The 27,027-nt window shown below is 36.7% G+C and overlaps 3 protein-coding genes across 5 annotated transcripts in view; 2 read left to right on the top strand and 1 right to left on the bottom strand.

The window, feature by feature from the left end:
* The window catches only part of LOC133870958 (pre-mRNA-processing protein 40C), a 40,784-nt gene extending 33,481 nt beyond the window's left edge, over positions 1 to 7,303 (top strand). For both annotated transcript variants that reach the window (XM_062308277.1, XM_062308269.1), the window contains exon 16: positions 6,643 to 7,303. In XM_062308277.1, coding sequence (XP_062164261.1) covers positions 6,643 to 6,957 — 315 coding nt within the window. In that variant the 3' untranslated portion in view covers positions 6,958 to 7,303. The remainder of the gene's footprint in view (positions 1 to 6,642) is intronic.
* A 1,536-nt stretch (positions 7,304 to 8,839) lies between these two features.
* Positions 8,840 to 17,779, bottom strand: LOC133870952 (uncharacterized). Its single transcript, XM_062308255.1, has 3 exons — positions 16,063 to 17,779; positions 10,804 to 11,243; positions 8,840 to 10,647 (listed from the first exon to the last, which is right to left on the bottom strand). The coding sequence occupies exons 1-3, from the start codon at positions 17,497 to 17,499 to the stop codon at positions 9,201 to 9,203; spliced, it is 3,324 nt and encodes a 1,107-aa protein (XP_062164239.1). The 5' UTR covers positions 17,500 to 17,779; the 3' UTR covers positions 8,840 to 9,200.
* A 5,129-nt stretch (positions 17,780 to 22,908) lies between these two features.
* On the top strand, positions 22,909 to 26,413 carry LOC133858478 (uncharacterized). 2 transcript variants are annotated; one of them, XM_062293951.1, is made up of 2 exons: positions 22,909 to 23,383; positions 26,091 to 26,413. In XM_062293951.1, exons 1-2 carry the CDS (start codon positions 22,963 to 22,965, stop codon positions 26,144 to 26,146), a joined length of 477 nt encoding a protein of 158 aa, XP_062149935.1. In that variant the 5' UTR covers positions 22,909 to 22,962; the 3' UTR covers positions 26,147 to 26,413. The 2 variants fall into 2 exon arrangements, with proteins under 2 accessions (XP_062149935.1, XP_062149934.1); XM_062293950.1 differs by having other exon boundaries at positions 26,088 to 26,413.
* Positions 26,414 to 27,027: the final 614 nt, after the last annotated feature.

Raw genomic sequence — 27,027 nt, 5'->3', positions numbered from 1 at the left:
CTTCTAAATAATTATAAGCTTGTTACCCATTCAGGTTTCTGTTTTATTTAATCCATGGGTTGTTCTGGGTGACACTTTTGGCTTGGGTCTTAGGGTACCTCAAGAAGCATTGACCCAATTTTGGATCATACCACAATTATTTCAGAGAATCTCAGATTTCTAGCTGGTGCAGACTGCTTGAGTGATTCTAGGGGTGATCTGGGTGAACGCTTCGATTTTCGCAACTTGAGAAACCTGTTGGTCCTTAAAGTGGTAGTGGACCGTTTAATTGACAAGACTGATTTGGGCCAGGGTATTTTTGGTTCTAAGAGCAGTATAGGCCTTGAGAGGGCTGCTGTTGTTGAGCCGAAGCCCAACCAAGCATGGAGCATGGAGCATGGAGGGTCCCTTCTAGTCTCCTATCGGTGCACAAGACTTAGACCCGTTATTTTGGCCCAATCTAATAGTGTGAAAATTAAAGGTAAAGCCTGTTGTGTTTTAATGGTACACGGTTTAAACGCATGTTTCGGCCTACATCGAAACCCACTCTCTAGTGGAAAGTGAGATTGGTTGCTAGGGCCTCCTCTTTGGGCTCGAGTATTCCTTTTGCTAACATCGCTGGATCATCACTAGTACCGCTGAATTTTTGAAGTCTCTGTTGCTCGTTTTGGAGGAGATCTAAAGGGGAGTCAAAGTGTCTCATTAGGTGATGATACAAAGAGCTCCCCTCGCCGACAGTTCCTTGCCGAAGGTGTTGTCTTCTAACACCTAGTGGCCGCCGCCTCTCTTTGATGCTACTAAGTTGAGTACAAAACTCATTGGCGTTGTCGCAATTGTTGGGTTCTCTGATCTATGTTTGGGGGTTGCTAGGTCCTTGGAAAGGGTGTGCTTCCTAGCAATGCCATCATCGATAACTTGTCTATTGTTTATTGATTGGGTATTGTCGATGGTGTGGTCGATTGACCTTAAAGGTGGGAAGACTGTAGCATGGGTTAGGATCTAGAGCTAGTGTGGTCAGCTTAATCGAAGGAAAGTGATGCCAGGAAAGGCCTGCTTGGAGGCACTGCTCATGTTGTTCCAAACCAGTCTCTTCTTAGCTAGTTTGAAATCAAGGAGAATGATAACTCGGGCTTTGTTAAAGTTCCCTCCCTGGTTATGGATGAGATACATTCACATTTGGAATTGGATTTTTACTCGGGGGAGGAGCCTAGTTACTGTGAGCCATTGAATTTTTCCTCTCCATGCTCTAAATGAAGAGCCAGGTTCCTTCGCCCCAGATTCATCAGACTGGTTGTTGTAGAAAGTCAAGGGTTTTCGTCATTTTGTGGGGCTTTCCTGTGAAGGGTTTGAAAAAGAGTGTTATGGGCCTGGTTTAGGGATTGTGTTTGTGATCGTGTGAGGGGTTTGGAGAGGGGCGGAGCCGCCGGGTTGGTTTTCCTAGGGTTGCCTATGGTGGAATTGCGGATCGGATATGGGGTATTCGAGGTACCCCTGCCTCCTACAACTTAGGAGTTGTTTGTTGGTTAATTTCTGCCTGTCTTATTCCTCCTCAATAACCCCTATAAATAGGGTACAAATAATTATAGAAAGAGTACAGAATTAACCTATTCTAGGGAAAGTATAATTCCCTTATTTGATCTCCTAAAAGTCTGCTGCAAATCTGCTACTAAATGGGAAATATAATCCCTTATTCTTAGGTTGCTAATGGGCATTATCATCCCTTATTTTTGGGAACTTCCAAACCTGAAATCGTGCTCCCCAAGTACACGATCTCCTCCCTCACATTCCATACATATCTCAGCCGCCACCCTGATTTACTGCTAGGGTTTTGTTCCGTCTAGTATAGGTGCGTAACAAAGAGTTAGTGGCTTTGTTCATTGGCATCGAAGCGAGTTGCAATAATAAGGTTCCAGTTAGATCCCCTAACTCTCATTCTAAGTTAGTGAATGGAGGGAACGATGAATTAAAAACATTATCTTGTTCTATCAATTATGACTTTAAAGGAGGTTATTCTAGCACAAGTAGAGGTAAGGACCCCTAAAATATTATCTTGGAATGTTAAGAGTTTTGAACGAGGGGGATAGATGTTTGAGGGTCAGGAATTTACTCAGAGAATGGAAGGTTGACATTGTATGTTTACAAGAAACTGAACTGGAGCATTTGTCAAGGGTGGTTGCGCGCAGTTAGTGGGGCTGCCAATATGTTGATTGGTGTTACTTGGGTTTGAGAGGGGCTTTTGGAGGGATCTTGTTAATGTGGGATCGTAGGGTGGTGGAAAGAAATGAGTGTTTGGGGGAATTTACTATTGCCTGTTCTTTTTGGAATGTTGTTGATAATTTTGTTTGGGCTTTTGTGGGTGTTTATGGTCCTAATGTTGACTATGATAGAAGGTTGTTATGGGATGAACAAACAAGATTGCTTAATTGGTGGAATTTACTGTGATGTATTGGGGTTGATTTCAATATCTTTCGCTTTCAGAGCGAGAGATCGAGTGATACCTGATCTTCCCTAGCTAGGTTGGAATTCTTTGAATTCATTTTTGAACAGGGTCTTATGGGTATCTTCTTGTAGGTGAAAATTTTACGTGGTTTAATAACCAAGCTCCACTCCTTCATGGTCTAGAATTGACTAGTTTCTTTTCTCTCCTTATTGGAAAACCCAGTCTCCAGGTGTCTATCATAGGAGGCTGCCTATATTTTTATTAGATCACTTTCCAATAATGCTCCAATGTGGAGATGTTTATATGGAGCATACAGTATTTAAAGTTTGAGAATACGTAGTTAAAATCAGAGGGCTTTGTGGAAAAGGTGAAACAGTGGTGGATGTCTTTACATCTTTCATGGCTCTCCTAGTTTTATCTTGGCGTGTAAACTGAAATTCTTGAAAATCAACTTGAAAAAATGGAATAAGGAGGTGTTTGGTAATGCTGAGAAGTAGAAAAAGTTTCTTTTGGATGAACTCAAAGGTCTTGATGTTATTGCAAAAGAAAGAACGTTATATGATGTTGAGAATTTGAGAAATGCTAAGATTATTAGTGACTTGGAGAGGACTACTCTAATGGAAGAAGTGAATTGGAGATAGAAATCAAGGGCACTTTGGTTGAGTGAGGGAGATAAGAATACAAAAGTTTTCCACCGTGTGGCTCATTTGAATAGACGAAACAACACCATTGAATCTTTTAGATATTAATGACCATGTTTCATCCGATATTTCAGAAATGAGGAAGCATATTTTGAAGTTTTACAATCGTCTATACTCTGAACAATTTAGTTGGCGGTTTAAATTGGATGGCCTTCCTTTTGATTGTATTGTTGAAGAGGAGGCTATTTAGATGAAGAGAGCTTTTGAGGAGAATGAGGTTTTTGAGGTGGCAAAAGCTCTGAACGGTGATAAGGCCCTGGGCTCTGATGATTTTTCTTTGGACTTCTTTCAGACTTGTAAGGAGGTTATCAAAGAAGACATCATGAATGTTTTCCTTGAGTTCCATGTTCGAGATTAGTTTGAAAGAAGCCTCCATGCAACTTTTATTGCCCTTATTCGTAGGAGAGTGGAGGTTGTGGATATTAAGGATTTTCGTCCTATTAGAGCACTCACAGTGATTTCCATAAATTTCAATCTAAATTTAGGGAACCTAGCTACTCTTTACTTTCCTATTCAAATGTATTCTACATTAGCTTCCCTAATATTTCTCTATACAATTTTTTTATTTATTTATTTTTTTTTTTTGTGATTTCTTCTTTCTTTTCCAACGGTCATATTTTTCAAAAGGCCAGTATTGAGCCAAGATGATACTAGTAAATTGTCTTCAATTGAGAAGTTTTCATCCCATTGAGATTTCTTAGTAGTGGATCTCATTCTAGCTTGGGGTGGAGTTTTATTGTATCCTTGTTCCCCCCTCTTATAAGAGCATAGTGAAGAAAGGATCTTTGCTCATTTGTGATTCCATCCTTTGAATAACGCAAAAAGAAAAATCAATGGTGGATATGAAATGAAGACTATCATACAATGATGTACAACTGATGTTTTAGAGAATAACATGAACGTAAACACTCAAGTTATTTATCTATGTCATCAACACAGAAAAGTACAACTGCACCCCATCAAGCTGAAACAGTATTTAGCATATGTAAATAGCGCTCAACTTTTGACAAGTTCTTGTATCTATCTTGTAAATAATCACCCTATAAAAACCAAATAATCAAATATGTACCCCAAAACATGATGCCCACGGCTTTTTACATGTTCTTATAGCCACCGAGAGAACAAACACAACCCATAAACAAAAAGAATTCAACAAAAATCTCATTTGATTAAAGGTACTCTTATCTAATTTGCCTACTTAATATTTGTCCCTTTCCCCACCCCTATTGGTGTTGCTAATTGTATTGAAAAACTTTAACGCGATTTCTTATGGGGCGGAATCGATGATGAATTCAAATGCCCTCTAGTACGTAGGTCTAAGATTTGTACTCCGATATCCTTAGATGGTTTGGAGGTTAGAATTTTGCTTCTTTTTAAACGAGCTCTTTTGAGGACGTGGTTATGTCTTTATGCCATGAAGAGAGATTATGTGGAAATCAGTTATGGAATTTAAATACGAGAGCATGTGGGGAGGGTGGTGTTCTAATGTGGTTATTGGGTCTTTCAGGGTTGGATTAGGAGGGGGTAGAGGGAATTCCCTAGATTTATTAGATTTGAGGTAGGTGATGGTTCTAAAATCAGATTTTGGCATGTTGGGTGGTGTGGGGATGAGACTTTGAAGGTAGCTTTTTATTTTTTATTTTTGGTAAGTACTTTGAAGGTAGCTTTTCCGTAGTTGTTTAGTATATCCCGCTTCAAGGAGGCTTCGGTAGCAAATCATTTATAGTTGAGAAATGCTAAATACTACACCTTCATCCCACTGGGCTGGTTGATTTTTTTTTTTTTTTGTTAACAAGGGCTGGTGGGCATGCCAAATCAGCCTAGCAGGATGGGGGTGTAGTATGTATTATGTAGCATTACTCTTTGATGTTTTCTAACGATGGAACATCCCCTTTGTCAGCATGACTAGGAGGTGGATTCAATTACCTCGTTCTTTAGCCCTTTGTTCTCTCAAGTTGAGATGAGGTGCAAGGATAAAATTTGTTGGATAATTTCAAAAAGGTGGGTTTTTGAGGTCAGATATTTTTACAATGCGCTAATTCCCCCCCCCCCCCAAAGGCTCTCCCTTTCCTTGGAAGAGGAGGAAGAGCATTTAGAGAAATAAGGCTCCTTCGAGAGTGACATTCTTAATGTGGATGACAGCTTTAGAGAAGATTCTAAGTATGGATTACTTGAGAAAGAGGGACATCATAGTGGTGGATTGCTTTGTATGTGTAAGAAGTGAGGAAATTGTTGATCATCTTTTGCTCCATTGAAAAGTAGCCAGAGACGTGGGAATTGATCTTCCGTCTACTTAGGATGGAGTGGGTCATGCCCCAATGAGTGGTGGAGTCGTTGGCTTCTTTGAGAGGTCAATTTGGAAGACATTGCAATTTAGAAGTTTGGATGATGATTCCTCTATGCTTAATGTGGTGTATTTGGAGAGAATGCAATGCTCGTAACTTTGAAGATTGTGAGAGGACGGTGATAGTTAAAAGCTATTATGTTCAAATTTCTATGTTTGGATGGTTGCTTACAGTTTTTTTCTAGTTTCTTAGAATTTATTGTTGTGTTCTTTTTCTTAATTGGGTGTTTCTCTTCTATAGTTCTTGTGTGCTTGGTTGCACCCCTCCGCATTTCTTTATGAGATTGGATTACTTTTAAAGAAAAAAAAATAATCAAAATTTTGTGCAGATATTTTACTTCTAGAATTTACAGCTTGTTCAGCTGGAATAGTCTGTGCCTCGGTGGTTTAGGTTCAGATAGGTTATTTTTGTATTTTAGTTAAACATAGTAACAAGTAGGGGGTGGGTGGCAGTGCTATCCATTTTGTGTGATACTGGAGCCCCAAGACTATCAATCCTCTCAGGGATTAAACCAGGAGGCAGCTTACTATGTCATACAAAGGAGGCTAGGTAGAATCCTTATGCCTGGGCCTCAAAGAGGCCAGGTGGAAGCGGCCATTGCACTGAAACTAATCTGATCTATCTTTCCTATCCTTTCTCCCCTTCTTTGCAGATTACCACTCCGGCCCTTTCTATTCTCGTACGAATGATATAAGCCATGTTTTCCCCTTAAGTTGAAAATAATAATTAATAGCGGATAAATTACGAAACAAGATGCAGTGTATGAATTTGACTTCATCTATATTTTATCTTAAAATTTCATTTGCATATCTTAATGTGTAAATTTTATGTTCAAAACTGTTTAGAAGTGTTTATTTGTTTTTTTTTGCTATCTTGATATTTTGATTGCATTGGGCAAGGTCTACACATGCTAACTCAAGAGTATCGAGGTTTCAGAGCAATATTAAACTGAAACCTCTCACACTCTTCAGTAACTAAAGATTTATCTGTATTGTGGATGAAATATGCATTTGGTTGAAGCTGTGGCTGACATGACCTGACCCACTTTGTAAATGCGTCTGATTCATTTGTAGTTTAAGCAATTTGCACATCATTATTTTAGCTCATCGAGTGGATGCATGAATCAACCAACCTTGAAGTTAATGATATCTGTGATTTTTTTGTTTTTTTTTTTTAGCGATGTGTACACGATTTCAGAGCTTTGTTAGCTGAAGTCCTGACTGCTGAAGCGGCTTCCCGAGAGACAGAAGATGGGAAAACCGCCCTCCATTCATGGTCGACGGCTAAACGTCTTCTAAAGCCTGATCCGAGATATAACAAGATGCCAAGGAAAGAGAGGGAAGTCTTGTGGCGGCGATATGCTGATGAGATGCTGCGGAAGCAAAAGTTGGCTCTTGATCACAAGGAAGAAAAACACGGAGAGTCGAAAGGTAGAAGCTCTGTTGATTCTGGGAGGTTTCTGTCTGGGTCAAGAACCCACGAGCGAAGATAGCCATTTTGGTTAGAAAGTAGGATTTTAATTTTCTTTTCTTTTATCCAATAACTCCTCTTAGCTTCATTTTTATATATTTTCTTTTTCTTTTTCTTTTTCTTTTTTCTTTTTCTGACTTGGGGGGCTCAGTCTGAATTACTTTGCGAAACAAGCTGTATTATATCAAGTAAATGGAATGCATATCGGATGCTACTTATCCACATACTTTTGGGTCAGAGTGCAAAATAATTTCAATTTTTATTTGGGGTTAAATTGGGATTTATCTCAACCTCTTGGGTTGATACATGTGTCCTATTATCTACCGACTTCAAAGCATAATTGACAGTTAAAAAGCCCTTAAAACGATTGTCGTATGTTTTCTTCAGTGTCTGCTGTCTTTATGATTTTACTCTATTATATTTGCGACTGTTAGCCATGAGGGTTGGCTCATGTGGTAATGGCTTTGGTTTTGGTGGCATTTGGAGGGAGTGCTTTACACGGGTTTGAGGTTTACCCGACAGCATTGAGTATACGAAGTGGCCTTGCCGTAGAGGTTTAATCTGCCGGCGAAGTTGGAGTATTAGTCGATCTGTGTAGAGAGCTTCCGAGTTCTCCGGAAAATCAATTTCTACTCGGAACATTGCGGCAACCGTATCTTGAACATGCGGCTGGACACATCAGCCACGTAGTTGAGGAAGGGGACTCTCATGTGGAAGAGGGTGGAGGGGAAGGGATATTATGAGACATCTATGTTAGCATGGTCCAATTAAAGGGAAGGAAATACTTGCCTGGACATAAATGATTTTAGTGAATGATGCTTAAATTGGTTTTATTTGCTGAAGGCTCAAGCAACTGCCGAGGTCTTACTCCGGCCTCGAAGATTATCGCCAAGGTCAGACTTCATTGTAACCTGAAACTCCCACCCAAACACATGAAATTATTTAATATCAAGCATCGAAGTGTTTTACCCATAGTTGAAGGCTATGCTATACTCCTTGGTTATATAACTAGCTCATAACTTGCAGGATTTTTCATTAATTTCAGAATTTAAACACATCTTCATCATACTTTTTATTATAAGTTAAAAAATGTGTAAAATTATATGATATGATATTTTTAATTATAATTTTTTTAAAAAAAATCTTACCACTTAATGCGGCTATAATGACACTTAATGCTATAATGTGAGTCTTTATTTTGGTCTCATAAAATTTCACACTCATCATCTTTTCATTAAAGCATAATAAATTTATTAAAATTATTATAAAACTGGTTCAACCTTTAAAATTCGACGGTTTTTTTTACTTAAAAGAACAGTTCAATGTTTAAAATTTATGGGTTCACTCCACGTGTCATAATTCTATGCCAATTCGAAGTTGAAACTCGGTTTATATATATATATATAAATTGAAGCCTCTAAAACAAGGGCCGAGAAATTTCAATGAAATGCATTTTGGAGTAAACATAAAGAGAGTTTTACTTTCTAAGCAGTCTGGTAGCAGTACACAAACATCTTTTGTATAATACAGGATATGCCGAATCGATCAAATATTAGCGTCAATTTAGCAAAGTTAGAAGAAGAGGCTTTCAGAAAACAGAAATGTAGAGTTTAATGGCCAAAACTTGAGACAAGACTCGTGAGAACCAAGAGCAACCAAAACTTAAAAAACGATGTATACAGCAGATAGTGGTAAGACAGGATTCTTACAATGAAATAAAGAAAGAGGCAATCCAGTTCTATTGGCACCTTGTGGGAAAGTAGATCATCAACAAAAAAATCTCTGGTGGCAAGTTTTGAAGATCTTAAGAATCCTAAACTGTTTATAATAGATAGGATAGGAGGATACCAAAAACGGGTGCATTCGTTAGCGCACCCGGATAACGAGTCGAGGCATCTAAAAAATTCAGCCCAATGTGATTTACAAATGATAAAAGCTTGCATTGACTGCAAAAAATGTATCAGCTTACCTCTTATTTACAAACTTAGCGATTGGCCCTAGGGGAAGATTTCCAAAAAGAACGCATTTTTACAAGTTCGAATACACAAGAACAAAAAGAATGTACCCCTGCATTTTACAGGGGTATTGGAGACAAGCTTGAAGCTTACTCTGGACGCAAAGAACAAAAAAAATTCTTGCTGCATGAAACAATATAGCGGAAAGTTGGAACAAACTGCTGATGATGTCAAAGCAGTGTAAACAGGAACAAATGAGAGCATTGGGATGGGAAGCAGAAGTAGTACTCATTATGGAAAAGAGTTGCCGCTAGGTCAAAAATAAGGCTTCCAAATAATCATCAATATAAGCTAAGCATGGCCAATGGTCGGTTCGAATCCGAACTAAAGTTGAAACATCACATACTTCCATTTGGAAAAGAAGATGGAATCTTGGTGGAAGAAATATCAAAATAAGAAAGCAACCCATATTTCTTTTGTTGGTACTAACAAGATTTTCCCTCTCATCTTCACCAGCAAAGTATGTAAGATGAAGTGGGGCTTGATCAAGACCAGTTATGGAGGTGCTAGCTTCAAGGGAAGATTCTGAAGCCACATCCTTCCAGATCACGTCTCTAATCATTCCCCCATCCTTCACAATGTTATTGAGTGGTTCACCAATCACACTCACAACAAAGTGAGCCAGGTGCCTTTCAGTAGCCTGAATCAAATAGGTTGCAGGGACTTCAAGTAGCTTCACTGATTGTGTCCCACTAATGGCTGCAACCCCTTTGCCTCCTTTTAGTGGAAAGGTCTCCCAGCCAATGTTGGAAGTACCACATGCCTCCCAGAGAGCACTGAACAAGTCTGAGTAATAACCAGGTATTGCCTCTTTGGGGATGTCAAATGGAGCAATAGCCTGGAGAAACATGTCTTCTATTCCTATTGTGATACTATGAAGCTGAGCACGAATAATCTGACCATTTTCTGAATTTGTTTCAATGAAAACATCAACCAGACCAGGTGTTGGTTCCCGCGGTTCTAATTCAATTGTTACAGGTGCCCTAAAACTTTCCTCTTCTCCAGAACCGTCTTCTACAAGAACAATATCATTTCTCGGGGGTTCACCAAGAAGAAAAGGTATGTGACATGATGGAATAGATCCGTATGGGGCAGAGGATGAAAAATTAAGCACAGTTGCATACATAGCAGGAAGGGCATCCACTCTATCCAAACCACTAGAAGTAGAGTCAACTCCAGATATTCGATTGAAAGGCTCGGATTCAAATCTCAAAGTGCAGGATATTCTAACCTTAATCCCTGGCAAATGTCTATAATCAGGTATGCAAGAAAAATACGTTCTTAAGGTTCCTAAGATCTCTGAAATCTTTGAATCCATCACACGCAATGGCTCCTGTGGTCGATCAGTTCTTTCAGTCTCTGGGATCTGAATATCAGTACTTCCATCAATCTCCCTTTCCTCAACTGGGGCTTCACTGTCCCTGATGTCCTCGAGGTAACCAGGTTTATTACTACCGACACCCAAAGTTGATAAGGACAGGGACCAAGATTGTTTGACAAGCAATGGTATAATCCGCTCAAGGTGAACATAGGATGAGATGTTCCTAGATTTCTTGAGATCGTAAGAAGTTCGAGGAGACTGGATATTAAAAAATGAGCTGGAATGAGGAGGAGAAATGCCAAGGAGTTGCTCCCCAATGTTTAGCATATCTCTAAGCTTCTTTCCAGGTACACAGATCAGCATCCGCAGATATATCCTGCAAAATGCCATGGTTGATCAGAATTAGAATAAGTCAACAGAAATAGCTGACAAAAGCTTGTTAAACTGCATATGCGATAGAAGAAGTAAAACAGAAGTAAAGGAGATCTTTCTTTCACTGGGGAATGGGAGGAAGTGATTTTCTATCTCATACCTCGCATTGTCACGAACCTCCAAATCAGGAAAATAAAGGCAAGTAAATGCAAGGAGGCGAGATAGTCTAAGGAACAATCTAGAGCTATGGTGGTGCATCAGCATGGTTCGACAGACACCAAGAACTTTACTTCCCTGAGACCAAGATTTTAGTCCTGTGTCTGAGCCATGTTTCTCAACAAGGAAAACCATGAATTTGGTCAGCAGCTCTAACAATCCACTTGGAGGTATTGTATTATTTGCAGCGATTCTATCAAATATTGGGAAGCAAGAAATCAATTTATAATCAATTAAGACTTTTGGAAGCAAATTCTCATCCAATGTCTGAAGCAAGCGTTCTCCCAACCAACAGTGTTTTTGACAGCCCAACAAGCGGTCAATAAAAGCAACAATCTCTGGAACCAATCTTTGATGCTCCAAGATCATCTCCACTAGCATTTTCTGGAAAATAGAAGTCGAAACATAAGAATAGAGGTCCAATGGCTGAACAAACAACAAAACACAAGATTCCATGATATTACAAACTGAAAAATGCTTAGAGTGTTGGCTATACATGATATTACAAAAAAAAAAAAAAAAAAAAAGTAATCCAAGCTACTTGATATTTGTAGAATGAAACAGAGTGCAGATTGGCACTATTATATTGTCATACTGACAAGTGCAGCTAGCAAATTGAATACTTGTGGGCAACTTCAAGAAGCTGAGAGACATATCACCCGTTGATGCAGCCATCGAATAAGAGTCAAGTTACTGTCTTTACAGTGATTTCAGTTTTGGCAGCTTAAGAACTTTTCATGTGTAGGGTCATCATGGAAAGTCCGATTGACGTAAGATCTATATGCTTTTGAACCTTATATTATCAATGTCAGAGAGTTAAAAACAATTTTTAAATTAGGTAAGTACTTTATGCTTCATTGCACTCAAAGAATCAGAGACTTGAACATGTGATATACATTTGAGTGTTAAGGAAAGATGCCTAGGGCCGTCTTCATCTTATTCACGCTGATACTCTTCATGGATACAGTTCACAGCCCCTAACCAGTCACAAACTTTTATCTTTTCTTCCCTCTTTTACAATCCCAAGTTGAGCCCCTCTCTTGACCTATCAAAACCCTAAAACCCCACAGATTTTCCCTACAAAATAGCCAGCAAGTATCCTATAAAACCAACCCTAAATTGCCAAAAATAGACGCTGTCCAACCTTCTAGCTACCTGTTTCGTTCATGAAACAGTGACTCTTACCTTATTGACCATCATTTCGGAAACCTACTTAATCTTTTTTATTTATTATTAATCGACATATATCATTAAAAGCGTAAGACACTTCTAAGTACACAAAAAGTATACAACCCTAGTTAATCTTTGTACCACAACCTTTCTTTTAAAATTCTAAATTCTAGATACACAAATTCTCCTGATCCTAAGCCCCCATAAGCATACGTAGACAGGTTTTCCAAATCTGACCTATGTCAGTTTTGCATTAAAGCGAAGGATCCTATCTTTTTGCCATTCTAGTTTTGATGGCTCATTTCACTGGAAACAAATCCAGGATGTAGAAATTGAAATAGTCGATGACACGGTTCTCTTGAATGAACTGCTCCACTTACAGCTAAGTGTGGTGATGAAGCTCTCCATGCTACTGTTCAATTCGAATGTTACAAACTGAAACTTCATGTGTCTTAAAGATCAAAGGCTTCAAGGATGGAGAATGCGTTATGGTCATGAGCATATGGTGAAGTTACTTGGAAGAACATTATTGTGGATCTTGTTCTTCTATCTAGCCTCAAGATAGGACAAATCATTGTGATGCACATTGTAATTTTTCACTGAAAGAGAGAGGAATTAGCAAAAGTCCCAAAGAGCTCTAGATTGAGAAGCAAAAGCCAAATTCTATGAGGAAATGGTTGGCATCTTTAGATGCTACTTTAGATACCCATAGAGCTGACAATTTCACCACTAATCAAGGCATATAATCTTGAAACTAAGATCAAACTTCAGCCCACATGCCCCAATTGACTTTAGAAGTTGAATTCTCAGCTACAGAAAAGAACAAGAAGATGATAAAGATGTTGAAGTGGTGGATTCAAAAGACGCGCAAGAAAATTTGCGAGAAATATTGAGGCTAAAAGGAAACTAAAGAATGCGTAGCAAAAGCGATGTAAACATGAAGGCACAAGATGAGCGCAACACCAAATGTCAACAAGTAAAGAACCAAGGAAAACAATAGGGTTGATCTTGCTGCCATAAATCAATTCAAGAAAGGATTTAAATACAAAACTGTTCCAGTCATTGATTTCATTTTTTTTATAAGTAAAAAAAAAAATTTGATAAGTAAATTTTTTCATCATTCCAATAGAATTTAAAGAGTGGGAAGAAAAAAAATGAGACTCTTTGGCATTAACCTTGTTGCTTCCAAAAATAAAGGGAACTTTGACAAGCTCCAATTCTAGGATTTTATACTTCAACATGTAAAACCATGAGGTTGAGTTTCCTCAAACCAGGGGAGAGCATTGCAACCAAGCAATACAAGTCAAGTTGCTATATTTAGAGTGATTTTCAGTTTCGGCAGCTTAAGACTTCTGATGTGTGGGGTCATCACGCAAGTCAGATTAAAGCAACGTAGATATGCTTCTGAAGCTTATACTATAAATGTGCTAGGGTTGAAAAAGATTTTTTAAATGAGGTCATTAGTTCGTGAGCTATTGGAATTTTATGTGCAAGACAAATCTGAATTACGAAAAATTCCTTCGCATAATTTCATTTTTGGAATTAATTTCTTAATCATGTTTGGTTTAGAACATTATAGAATATCTAATAGTGTTAGAAGTCTTTTATTGAATTTTACTAGGAATTTGTTAGTACTCAAATTGGGAGACCTAACTGTAGTAGGTTAAGTTTGAGTTAATGAGCCTATATCAGTATATCAAGTAATGATATACATCACCCCATTATTCCTCATTCCCCCAAAGTTTATGTGGGGTGGTCCCCCATAGCATTTGGTGCATGGCAATTGATTTTTTGGTTGGGAGACAACGCCACATAAGTTTTGGAGAGATTGGAGAGGGGGGGGAGGGGGGAGGAATAATGGGATGACTTATAGCATTACTTAATCTATATCAGTATGCTTCATTGTACTCAAACAATTCGAAGACTTTTTTTATAAGTGCAAATTTTATAAATAACAGGGCAAGGCCCCCCTAGTACACACAAAGTATACGAGAAACAAACACCTTAACACCGACCCGCCCCAAACAACATCCCACAAAACAATCTAAACCCCTAAGCCCCTAAAGCTCTCAACCCACAAGCTTATCCTCTCGAATATGCTCCTCATCAAGGGCAGAGAGGAAAGCCACAGTCTTATCCTCTTTCCCCTTGGACCCAAACCCCACCGTGGAACATAACAGAGACCACTCCAAAGGAGAGAAAGGTTGGACATCACCCGCAAACTCAACCACCAAAGGAGCATCAAGCAACGATCTATCTTCTCCTCCACTGGCCACGCAGCCCCTGAACAGTTGCAACTTCTTTTCTTGTCTTCCCCCTTTTGCAACAACAATTTTTTTTTTCTTTTAATAAGTAAACAGCAAATATCAGTAAAAGCGTAAAGACACTCTTAAGTACACAAAAAATATACAAGAGGAAGTACCTAACTAAAAGGAGCAAAAAGAATAAAAAAATCACTATAACTAATTGTTAAAGGAGAAACATAAACAGTTGTTCAAAGATACAAAATTTTGAAGAAAAATGACTTAATCTCCTCTAAAGTCCTCTCATAGTCCTCAAAACCCTTTTGCAACCATAAATTAAGCCTTTCTCCTTGCCTATCCCGCATACTTTCCCGACCAAATAACCACCATATAACAAATCAAAGGAATCACAAAATTCTAAAACTCAGTCGTTGTCCAGAATTTTCTGGTAATCGAAATAATGCTCTTGCCTTACCAACCATCATTTCAAAACTGTGCACAATCTTTGAACCCTAAACCTTTTTTGTTAAAAAAAAAAATCTAAATCCTAGATCCACAATTCTCCAAACCCTAAGCTCACCACAGGCACATGAGGACATATTTGGAAAATACCACAAGTGCAACTCCATTAACATGGTATAACCTCAAATATTTGGAGTTGATAACTATTTGCTTGATTACCTATCAAAAAAAATATATATATTTGGAGCTGATAATGTGAATCCTGCTTATGCAGCATGTAACAACCCGCTCCAAGTGGTATAATATTGTCCGCTTTGGGCCAAGTGCGCACGGTTTTGTTCTTGGTTTTTACCTCAAAAGGCCTCATACCATTTAGAGAGAGCATACTCTATATAAGCACATCTCCTTTCCCACACCCAGGCGATGTGAGACGCCACAATCACCCCCTCTTAAGCCCCGCGTCCCCGTTGGCAACCTTCATGGGCTTGTGCACGCTCCCCCCATCTCAGGCTGGGCTCCAGCTCTAATACCATATATAACAGCCCGCTCCAAGTGGTATGATATTGTCCACTTTGGGCCAAGTCTGCACGGTTTTGTTCTTGGGTTTTGCCCTAAAAGGCAGCATACTATTTAGAGAGTGCATGCTCTGACATTTCCCAAGCGATGTGGGACGCCACACGTCCTTTTTTATCATAACAAGATCAAGAGAATATCATTGATTTCCACAAATATGGTTGGATTTACATATGTGAGTTAATCCTATTCCCAGCCACTGCCTGTTTTTTCTCAATCTATTCTTAGGTTGACCATATAATATGGCATCGAATATTTTGTCCCTATTCGTCATCACCCTTAGCCACTTCAGCTAGTCAAATACAAGAAGCGGAAAAGATTGCATAGAACGTCAAATTATCTCCAAATGCGTTCTAATCAAATCTGTTTGACATTCTTCGTAGTGTCTTCATCTGTTTAGCAAAAGGTATCTCCTTATTAAACTTGAAGGTTTTGGTACTACATTAAAAAGTAGAAGATATTTGTTCGGAAAGAGTTGCATATATTTGAAACCAAAGAGTCCACATGTTATGATGAGAAATGAAGAAAGAAAAAGAAACAACAGAGTCTATTTGTAGTTTATGACATATTTGCATCGAAAGAAACAGTCTGTGAGCGTCTCTCACCCCAAAAAATATTTACTTATCAAAAAAAGAAACAGAGTATTCTTTTGTTTTTTCAAATATGTATTAATGTTTTTTCTGACTCCCATGAAATAGTAACCAATTGTTATATCGAGGTGAGAAAAGAAAATGGAAAGAAAACCTGCAAAATACCTGTAAAGTATTGAAGATGGTGGACTCCATGAGAATTCCAGTGGTGGAAGGATCGGCGTCAGAATGAGACGACCCACCTATCAAAAACTTACGGAAGGCGCGGAACGCCACCGCGGTTTCCGTGCTCGCCGGCGGCAACCACTGAAAAGCTGACACAGACACAATACCATCTCCAAACAGCTTCTCCCCAGACTTCCCCGCGTCCGAAGCAATCTCCGATGTCAAGCTCTCCATACATACCGCGCAGAAAGCAAGCAAGTCCAGCTTCAAAGCCTTCAATGCTAGCGGATCAAACACTCTGGGATAGAAGCTCAACCCCATCTCGACGACCATAGCCTTCTTTTTGTTAACCTCTCTGCTGGAAATCAGTTGATTGAAACCCATCAACCAATGAAGAGCGAGCAACCGGAAGACCAAATTGTGCTGCACTTGTCTCGAAATCAACAAGAGCCGGCCGGCAATCTCGCCCTCTTGCCCATCGAAGGCATCCGAGAACTGCAAATACAGCATCAAAACTACATGGCACAGCATCGGATCATAGGAACAGAGCATCCCGAAGAACTGCACCTTCAACATGGAGGCCTGGAGATCCAACGCCACCGCCACCGGCGTCATCATCGCCATGAACTCCGCCATCCCGCACGGCGTCAAAACCTGCGGCGATTCCAGCAAGAACGCCATCGCCCTCCTCAGCTCCTTGTAGTTCAACCCCGTGTTCGCGGAGTTCGAAGAACCGTCCAAGAGCAGCGATTGCGGCACATTGAAGGGAACCAAAGGAAGCGAGGTGTTGAGGATCGAAACGCTGGACTTGTTAGTCACGATGTTGTGTATCACCCAAGTGAACAATAGAATGTAGCTCTGCGACGCGTGGGTCCGCTCGTTTTGGCAGAGGCTCCACAGGTGTCCGGCGATATCGGAGAGCAAACAGGGGTGGAATCGCTCCAATTCTCTCAAGCACTCGCAGGCAACGGCGCGTGTCTGGCGGTCGGCGCCGTGGTTGGGGCGGTTGACGATGATCAACAACAATTCGACCAAGGTCTCGGTGTAGCGAATGCCAAATCTGTGAAACACGTCGAGGGTGATGAAAATGGAGGTGGTGGAGACGAGCATTTGGTCTTTGAGAGTGAAGGTTATGTGAGTCCCGTCGAGGGGGGATTGGACGATGAGACGGAGGGCCTCAAGGAGGCGGTCCAGGAATTGGGGCTCCTGGGAGATGAATAGCGCGTCGCAGAATTCTTCGAGGAAAAGAAGGAGGTGGAGCTTGAGAGGGAAGTCCCTTTTGAGGATGGAGGAGAGGGCGAGTTCGAGGAGGGAGGGGACAGGGTAGAGGGAGCTCCATTTGTTCCGGCGAGGACCACCGTACTGGAAGTCATCGATGAGGCTCTCCCAGTCTTGCGGGGAGAGAGGCTTCGCCGGTGGTGCCACCTTTTCCGTCATGGATCTTGTGTTTTGGGCTTTAGAGATGGCCAAGCTAGGTTTTGAACTTCATTTTTTTTCAAAAAAAAAAAAATAATTAATTAATTTATCCTTCTTTCTAGTTTTCTGGTTCTTTCTATCTGACTATCTCGATTGGCTGTAGAGAATCTATTTTCATGCTAATATTTACTTCTCTATAGTAAATACTTCACACTTCTCCGATCAGGCCATGATTACAACCCCCCGTTAGCCAATTGATAGCATTTCTGAATTCGATTAGTTATTAAATCTAATTTAATACTAGATTAAGGAGGTTCTGTTCTAATTAAGCTCTTATCTGTATTCAGAAATTAATTAAGGAGGTTCTGTTCTAATTAAGGAGTTCATTCATTCATTCTAGATTCTAAGTTTTACCTTCAGTGAAATTTTCACTGAAAATCTCTTGGTAAAAAATGAACGGACAAGATTACAAGATTAAAGGGAAAAAAAAAATTGCTTATTTTGTTCACTTGAAGCAATCTTGTCCGTTCATTCATTTTTCTTTAGGAGAGATCAGTAATGAAAAATGAAAAATTCACCTGAGGTAAAGCCAATTCCCTTCAAGTATCTTTGACAAATCCCTGGTATATTCCGATGGGAGGAAAAGTTATGTATTAGAAGGAATGCCAACGACGGTGGTAAACTGCTTTTCCGAGACCGTTCTTCTAACAGTGAGCAGTGAGTAGTGATCGTGGTCTTGTAGACGACGTGAGCCCTCGTCGTTCCGATGATTACTCTGTGACTGGTCACAGCTTGGAAACTTTGGGCCTGTTTTGAGCTTTTTTTTTTTAAGAGAAAAATATAAAAATTAAAATAGTTTATTTGATTTACAAATAGCTCACTATAAATATTAAAATAAATTCAAAAGTTCTTAAAATATGTCAAAAAAATAATTTACTCTCTACAATCATATCCCGTTTATTAATTTAACAAATTTCATTAATGTGACTTTGACTTAAATAAGACACAAGTCATAATTTTACTGGCTATAACATGTCATACTGTTAAAATCTGCTAATCTAATGGACAGAATATAATTGTATGGAGTAAATTGTTTTTTGGGCATATATACCTCATGAATCTTTGAGTTCATTTTGATACAACATAGAGTTAATTGTAAAAAAATTATATTTTTTTTTCTTTTTGTGATATAAAATAAAAATAAATTTTCATATGAAATAGACAGTAAAAGAGACCGTAAAAGCATGCAATGAAAATTAAACTTGGACGGGGTAAAGAGAATTAAAAGAATGCAATGAACCAAATGTTGAGATAAATTAATACTCACATTCTAATTACCTAGTTAGAACCAACCAATCAGTCTTTTCCAGATCGACACCATTCGATCCCCTTCTAAAAATGTTGTTTTATTTTCTTAAAAAAAGAAGAGATTAGTTTCTGGCTCTTGTTTTTCTTAGGTCCATAATTTTTATTTATTTTCTTCCATATACTAGTTTTTGTAAAAATCTTCTTATATTATATTTTTATCCACTTTCATTATTGATTTTCTCAAAGAAAACATTTTTATGTTTTTTTCTTTGTGAAAAATGCCATAAACATTCTTTAATTTTTTGAAAAATCTTAATTCTTTTGGGCTTGTTAAGAAAAGCCTAATTGGACCTATCCTAACTAATTTATGACTTGGTCACAAAATATTGCCAAATGGGCTATGTGACTGTTCTTTTCTTAATTAGAAAGCCCTTTGACCTAAAAACTATATAGGCCCATTATTTAGTGAGAATTTAGCAAAATACTATTTGAAATGTTCTTAACATAATTTTACAACAATTTCCAAAACCTATAAATTTTTCCCTAATTTACTAAATTTGTGTATGAAAATTATGAGTTTTCCCACTAGTTAATCAAGAATTAACTTTGTTAACATCATATGTGTAATTGGTTACGCTACGCTATGATTTAAGTGTGGAAAATAGCCCCTATGACCTAACTTAATTTTAATGTTTTGTTTGTTTAGGCGTAAAATATTTTTTATATTTTCTAGTATTTGGTGCAACCGAAAAATAATAGTCAACGAAAATCATTTTAAGTTTGACCCAAAAAATTTCTTTAACTTTTAGAAAATGATTTAAAACTGTAAATTGTTTTCTGAATTTAAACTTTTCATTCTTACACGCACATTTGTAAGAATCCGCCACCACCATAGCTAGATTCTGATGACCCAGATTCCGACAAATCTGGCTGAAATTTGGCCAGTACAGCAAAATCCAGCTGTATTGTGCTAGATTCCAGGAAAACTGCATGGAATCTGGCTAGCCGGTGACGGAATATGGCCAATGCTGCCTAATTCCGGCCGCCATTACTGGAATCTCATCACCGGTTATTTTTCGTCGTTGGTAATTTTTTTGTACGAACCAAATACCGAAAAATCTTTTTAAAAAAATAAATAAGTAATTTCATTAAAAATATTTAACGACAAAAAATATTTTATGCCGAAACAAACTTAGCAAAAGTGTAAAAATAGCCTTTATTATAAGAGAGTTCGTTTAGTTATTCAGGGGGACTCGTAAGTTTCCTTTGTCCGTAAGCTTTTTTGTTTTTGTTCCCACTATTTTCTCTGTATAGTTTCTTTGGTAAATGTGGGTTTTTGTCGATAAGTGGGTAATAATTACTTCAATCAAGAATGGGAACACAAGCTTCCTCTCTGGTAACCTCTTTACTTGTTTGTTTTTGTTCAGTACTCTTGTTGATTAGCGGTTTGGTTTTTTGTGTCCTTTATATATATATATATATATATATAGTTGTCCTATTAAATGATTTTCTGTTTCTATGAATTTGGCCAATGTTGCTTCTATTTTTATTTTATTTTTTTGGAGTGAAATATTCTATAGTGATCACTTTTAACTTTTCAATACTTCCATTTTTTTTTTTTTTTTTTTATATGGGATATATAGTTATGGTTATATAAGAAAAGTTAAACTATGTAATAATTTTGTTATAATTATTTTTGATGCTATTTTTTGGGTTTGATTGTAACCATTTGTAAAATCTACATATTAAAGTGAGGATCTATTTTTTGTTTAGTTTTTACAATTTGTTTGATAAACATATAGTTTGTTTATTAAACTTGAGGAGATAAAGGTAAGAATATTTTAGGAAGCATAAATAATTCCTAACACGATCCTTAGGAATAAACTAAACATGAAAATTTCCTATTCTCTAAAATTCTATCTGATTCTTAATATTTTTCACACATGGGTTTAGTCGCATTCTAGGAAATCCAAATTGTTATAAATCATATTCCTAAAGTGAATGCCTTCAACAAAGATGGACAGTAAAACTTTCATTTTACAGCAACCAATTATAAGTGGACAAATCATCAAAAACAAAAAAAAATACAATAAACATAAAATTCTAACGAATTGTTGAAATTGAAAAAAGAAAGAATAGTGGATACCTTAAATTGACACTTTTTAAAGTTTGAATACTTAATTATAAAAGTGATGAAAGATCAGGGGTTATAAGTGAAGTTTTCTCTTACTGTTTCAAATATGGTTTAAGGCTTTCTTACCTTTTTTAAGGTGTGTTTGAGATTGTGATTACGTATACAAAAAGTATGATTTTAAACCAAATAGCTAAAACTGAATCGTTTGAAAATTGCGTTTTTAAAACTGTGATTTGAAAACGCAGATTTTTTGCATTTTCAAATTGCAGGCAATAGAATTTTATTTTTTTAAAAAAAAAAAAAAGCACCGGATTTTAAAGGCTTAGCAACAATTTTAAAGATTAAACTATGATTTTACCAAATACTTAACTGCATTTTCAAAAATCACACATTTTAAAATCGTTAGTTTTAAATCACATTTTTTTTTAATTAATGCTCCGTTTGTTTCGGCGTAAAATGATTTCTGGAAAATGATTTCGGCATTTTCTGGTGTTTGGTAGGGGCGAAAATAATAGTCAACCCGAAAATGATTTCTGTTTGACCAAAAATGCTTAGTAAATTTCGGAAAATGATTTACGGATTTTAAAAGCGTAAATCATTTTCTGAAGACGCCAGACGCAGTCGATCTATTTTAAACGGCACAATCGACCTTCACGTTCAAGCAGCCGACAAGGCGACAACCATCGAAATATTGCCGGTATTGGAAACCAACATCCGTTAATGTCGCCAGAATCTGGCGACGGAATCCGGCCACCTTCACCGGAATCCGGTCAGCCAAATTTCGGCGACCAATCTGGCCGGATCTAGCCAGAGAGCCGGATTCCGACCGGCCCTGGCCAGGGAGGCCGGTTCCCGGCCGGCTATGGCCAGAACGGCCGGCTGGCAGGACGAATCTGGCCAAATCCGGCCAGCCTGCCGGGATCCGGCCTATCTGGCCAAATCCGGCCACTTTCGCCAGAATCCGGCTATCCCAGATTCCGACGAAACTGTCTGGATTCCGGGTTTTATCTCGAATTCTAGTTATATTAGCCGGAATCAGGTAAAAATAGTCAGAATCTAGTCGGTCAGTGACCGAATCTCGTCATCGATGATTTTTATATTATTTTACATTAATATTTTTATGTTGTGAATAAAAATTGATTTTTATAAGTTAATATGATTGAATAAAAATATAAAAAAATATTTTCGATTTTCCGTATGCGCCAAACACCGGAAAATGCTTTCGACAGAAAATGGTTTCCTGAAAAATGACTTCCCTGAAACCATTTTACGACAGAAACCATTTTACGTCGAAACAAACGGAGCATAAGTCTCAAACTCAAACAAACCCTTAAGTTATCTCAACTACTTATTGTACCCTATAAAAACACCCCATTGCAACATAGTTTGAAAAAAGTTAAACATATTCGTATTATAACGGTGGACGGTGGACGGTGGACGTAAGCCCCTAAGGCCAAACCACATAAAACCCTCGTCTTTCTATCTCTTTGCTTCCTCTCCCCCTATATTTTATATTCTAATTTTAATAATATATATATATTGATTTTTGGTTCTCTTGTGAGGATAGTAATTTGCAAATTGCAATGACAAATTAACCAATTAATTCCTAGCCAAAATCTCAAGGATGCGTGCCAGAAGGGGAGAAGAGGTAGATTTTTTCCAAAGTTTTTTATTATAAGTATATCTGATTTTATTTTTATTTTTTATTAAAAGCTATAAATCATTGGATAATCACACACACACATATATATATATATATATATATTGTGTAAAGCAATGACTCCGACTAAAAGACATATATATAATAATGTCAACTAAAAGACACTTTTCAATGCAAAAAGCTACTCAACTTTTCTAAAAGCCACATTTTTAAAAGGGAAAATACGTACCCTCTATGTTTATTTGTTTAAAAATAGGGTATATTTATTTTAGCTAAAATATATTTATTTTGAAAGTCTCAAATGTCTTTATAAATAGCCGTTGGGCATTGCAATTCGCAAAAACCGAAAAAGAAAAGTAGAAGAACCGAAATTGTGGGCGGGATGGGTAGAACGAAACTTGTGTGGATGATGATGGCGATGATGATGAATATGTGTGTGCTGATCATGGCGGTGGAAGCAGAAAAGGCTCTCGCTTCCTCTCCCTCTCCCTCTCCCTCTCCGAACTCTCCAGTTCCTCGTAATTGGTTGGATCCACATGAAATCGATGAAGAAAACCCTGAAAATCCTGAAAAGCCTGAAAAAAAACCTGAGAAGCCCGAAAAACGTCGTAAACTTCCAAAATTCTATCTACCTCCAAAATTCCATCTTTTATGTATTTGTGTTATGCACTGCGACCAAGCATGCAAAGCAGCAAACCCTTACCCAGCCTACCTCGCTTGCTTCTTCGGCTGTCTCCCAATCAAATGCAATCCATGGCGTTTAGATGCTGTTTACCGTTCCAAAAGCGCTGCCTTTGGATCTGGTATATATATATATACACATGAAAACTCTCTCTCTCTCTCTCTCTCTCTCTCTCGTAATAGCGCTGTAATAATTTTTACTTTGGAGTTTGGAACATAATTAATTTTCTTCAAAATTTATAATGAGTTTCTAAAATAGTGCATTTATCTTGCATTTTTTTTTTAATTTCACCATTTTATTTGGATTTTTCGTTAAGTCCTAACTAGAGGTGACAAAATTTTCAAAATACTCATTATTTTTTAGGGGAAAAAAAATAAAATTTGCAAGGATTTAGGAGATGGTTTTGAACAAAATTTGTAAAAATACCCGTGCCTGAATATTTGAAATTTTTTTAATATATATTTTTAAAAAAATGGGTGTCTTGAAAATTTTGACAATATTTAACGAAAAATTATAACAGCGTGAAATTGAAAGAAAAAAAAAATTGAAGGATGTATACACTACATTGAGAGTTTTTAAAGTTTATGGTAATAATTGTGAAAAAAAAAAAATTCTTTAACCTAAACAAAGCTAGATTATTTAAACTAATATCTCATAGTACTTACAATCGAAATCGTCCTCTCTTAGGCTACTAGGGCCAGTTGACTTTGAAGTTTGCATGTTGAATGATGAAAAACGTGTTCTTGATTAAACCTCCAGATATTCTCTCTGATGACTGAATATAACTGTGAGTGTGGACTCACATATTGAAGCAGTGAATTAGTAAATAATATTTCATTATAGTCATCTATTTATAGACTTTGACACTTGTTGGGGATTATGCTCTAATCAAATTACATGTAGCGAAATACCGATCCTAGAAAAATTTTCTTCAAGATAAATAAGGCTAAATTATTTAAATTAACATGTTCAAGGTACTTACAATCAAAATCGGCATCTCCTAACTAGGGCCAGTTGACTTTGAAGCTTGCATGTTGAATGATAAAGAACGTGTTCTTTGTATTATTGACTCAGCTTCCAAATATTCTCTTTGATGACTAAACAACTTGAAGCAGTCAATTAGTTAACAATACTTCACTATAGCCCTCTATTTATAGACTTGAATTTACACTTATGATAAGATTGTGAGATAAACCAAAGTGTAGCTGAGATATGATATGAGTAATAGGAGGAGTTCTAACTTCTATGATGCACGACCAATGAGAGTGTTTTAGTGAAACACTCCCTTTGGCCATGCATCTAGTGCAAAGTTTAAAAACCTAATCCATTGCTACATATTTTTCAGCATGAGCATTGGTTTAAAAACCTAACACAATGCTCATTTATCTGTGCTTAAGCCTTTCGAATTAATTCCAATAGCTCATAGCTCTCTAGCTGCTTAAGTTTATAAAAATTAATTTCTAAAGCCATAGTTCATTAACTGCTTAAGCTCATAAAAATTAATTCATAAGCTCAATCATCTCTTAGTAATGAGCCACTTATGAATCATATTTCTTTGACCCATGTTTTATCAAATAAAACAATCCAACATAAATAAATGCATAACTGAGGCTCATAGAATCTGGTCAATGTATTTCAGTTCAAAGAGGGACCTAAAGGAAAAAAAAATTCAATTAGCTTTAAATAGGTTTGTAACAATATCACATGATCATATTTAATCACAATTGATTCCACTAAACAAATATGAATGCAGTCTAATATGTATTTTTCAAATTAATGAATCAATCCCCATAACATATTTATTTTTTACATATTATCACTCAATAAAATCATTCCGTAGTCGAACCAAAGTCAATACACTGTTACTTAGTTCACTACCTAGTTTCCTTAATATTACTGATTTAATTACATGATATATTCTATTTGTACCTTGTGAGTTTTTCATCTCACCTTGCACAAAAATAAAATTTCAGTAAATTCCACTAAAACACTCAATGGGAATATTTGTTGTCACTTTGTTCCATGACAAAAGATTTAGATTATTTCTTGAAGTGCGATCACCCAACGCACATAAGTGTTGACCAGCGTTTTGATCTCATTCTTGTACATCAAAGTGACATACACTTCACATTTGAGTTCACAATCTTCTCGGGATTTAAAGTACATGTCACAAGTCGCTGTGCACGTACATCATTCTTAATCATAGTGCATGTAGAAAGAATGATGACTCATGTAGTCCGTTCAGTGCATGACACCACCTTGCACTTCCATCAACATATCATCTCAAAATCTTTCCTGCTTCTCTTAATCAAGATAAATCGTTAAGGTTGACATGTTATAGTCTAGATGGATTTCTCAATTCCATTTACGACTACGAACAATCTTTTATAAATTATAATGACATATAACTATGATATTCTGTGTAATAGTCTCATTACTCACACCTTAGTCAAATACAATGTAACTTAGAAACTTTACATATATATCATATGAAATATTCAAACATATACGTACATGTAAAGCTATATATATATATATATATATATATATAATGTTCAATATTATATAATTTATAGGAAAACAACTAAATGCAATTGAGTTTTGAACACACAAAAATTCAAGGGTCGGGTTTAGTGAAGTTTACCTTGAAAATAAAAATAAAAATTAATGGCTAATTTTCACTGCTACATCATCTAAATTGTATTAAAGTCGTATAACAATCTAGTAAATAACATTACTCTCTCTTTATAAATAAATATATATATATATATATATATATTACAAGATTCTTATGTTTATGTTTAATGTGACATGTTCGGATCAAGCAGGAGGAGGCTACATTCATAGGTACATAGAAAATTGCAAGGCGAGGGGGAAAATTTAGTTGGTTCTCTTTACTATGTAAGAATAAAGTGAGACGTGCAGGATACTTTGTATTCTACTTTGGTTTTTTGTTTTTTTTTTTATTATTATTATTTGTTTTTCAACGCTGGACACTAATTTGTTGGTTCTCTTTACTATGTAAGAAATAAAGAGAGACGTGCGGGATATTAATTTTGTATTTTTATTTTAAATTTGTGAACGTTGGATACTTTGTATTAATAAATGCTTAATTTATACAACACATGACGTTGCTCGTGTTTATTTTTTATTTTTATTTTTATTTTTATTTTTTAAAAAAAATCACAAGTATTTTAGAAATTTTAATAGGATTGATTTAACAAAAATTCTAACGGAGAGTTAAAATTAAAAAAAATAAAAAAAGGAAAAAATAAAAAAAATAAAGAAAGATAGATACCTTAAATTGACACTTTTTAAAGTTTGAGTACTTAATTGTAAAAATAATGTAAGATAAGGGGTTATAAGTGAAGTTTTCTCTTATTATTTCAAATATAGTTTAGGATTTTCTTACATTTCTAAGGGGTGCATTTGAGATTGTGATTTCGTATACAAAAAATGTGATTTTAAACCAAATCGTTGAAACTGAATCATTTTGGAATTGCATCTTTTAAAAAATTGCGATTTGAAAACACAAATTTATGCGTTTTCAAATTGCAAGCAATTGGATTTTTATTTTATTTTATTTTTTAAAAAAATACAATATTTTAAAGGCTAACCAACGATTTTAAATGCCAAACTACGATTTTATCAAATGCTTAATTGCGTTTTTAAAAATCAACTTTTTAAATCACACATTTTCAAATCGCAAGTTTTAAATCGTTTTTTTTGAAGTCACAAACTCAAATGAACCCTTAAGTTATCTCA

Source organism: Alnus glutinosa, chromosome 1 (genome assembly GCF_958979055.1).
Source record: "Alnus glutinosa chromosome 1, dhAlnGlut1.1, whole genome shotgun sequence".
Lineage (NCBI taxonomy): Eukaryota > Viridiplantae > Streptophyta > Magnoliopsida > Fagales > Betulaceae > Alnus > Alnus glutinosa.
This window is presented reverse-complemented; position numbering and strand designations above follow the sequence as displayed.

Bases quoted from the DNA above. Each gene is read 5' to 3' on its own strand.
- LOC133858478 (XM_062293950.1), top strand. From the start codon at position 22,963: ATGGGTAGAACGAAACTTGTGTGGATGATGATGGCGATGATGATGAAT. The intron at 23,384-26,087 runs GTATATATATAT...GTTCGGATCAAG, and splicing joins AAGCGCTGCCTTTGGATCTG to CAGGAGGAGGCTACATTCAT.
- LOC133870952 (XM_062308255.1), bottom strand. From the start codon at position 17,499: ATGACGGAAAAGGTGGCACCACCGGCGAAGCCTCTCTCCCCGCAAGAC. The intron at 11,244-16,062 runs GTATTTTGCAGG...TCTATTTTCCAG, and splicing joins CCATCTTCAATACTTTACAG to AAAATGCTAGTGGAGATGAT. The intron at 10,648-10,803 runs GTATGAGATAGA...GGCATTTTGCAG, and splicing joins GAGGTTCGTGACAATGCGAG to GATATATCTGCGGATGCTGA.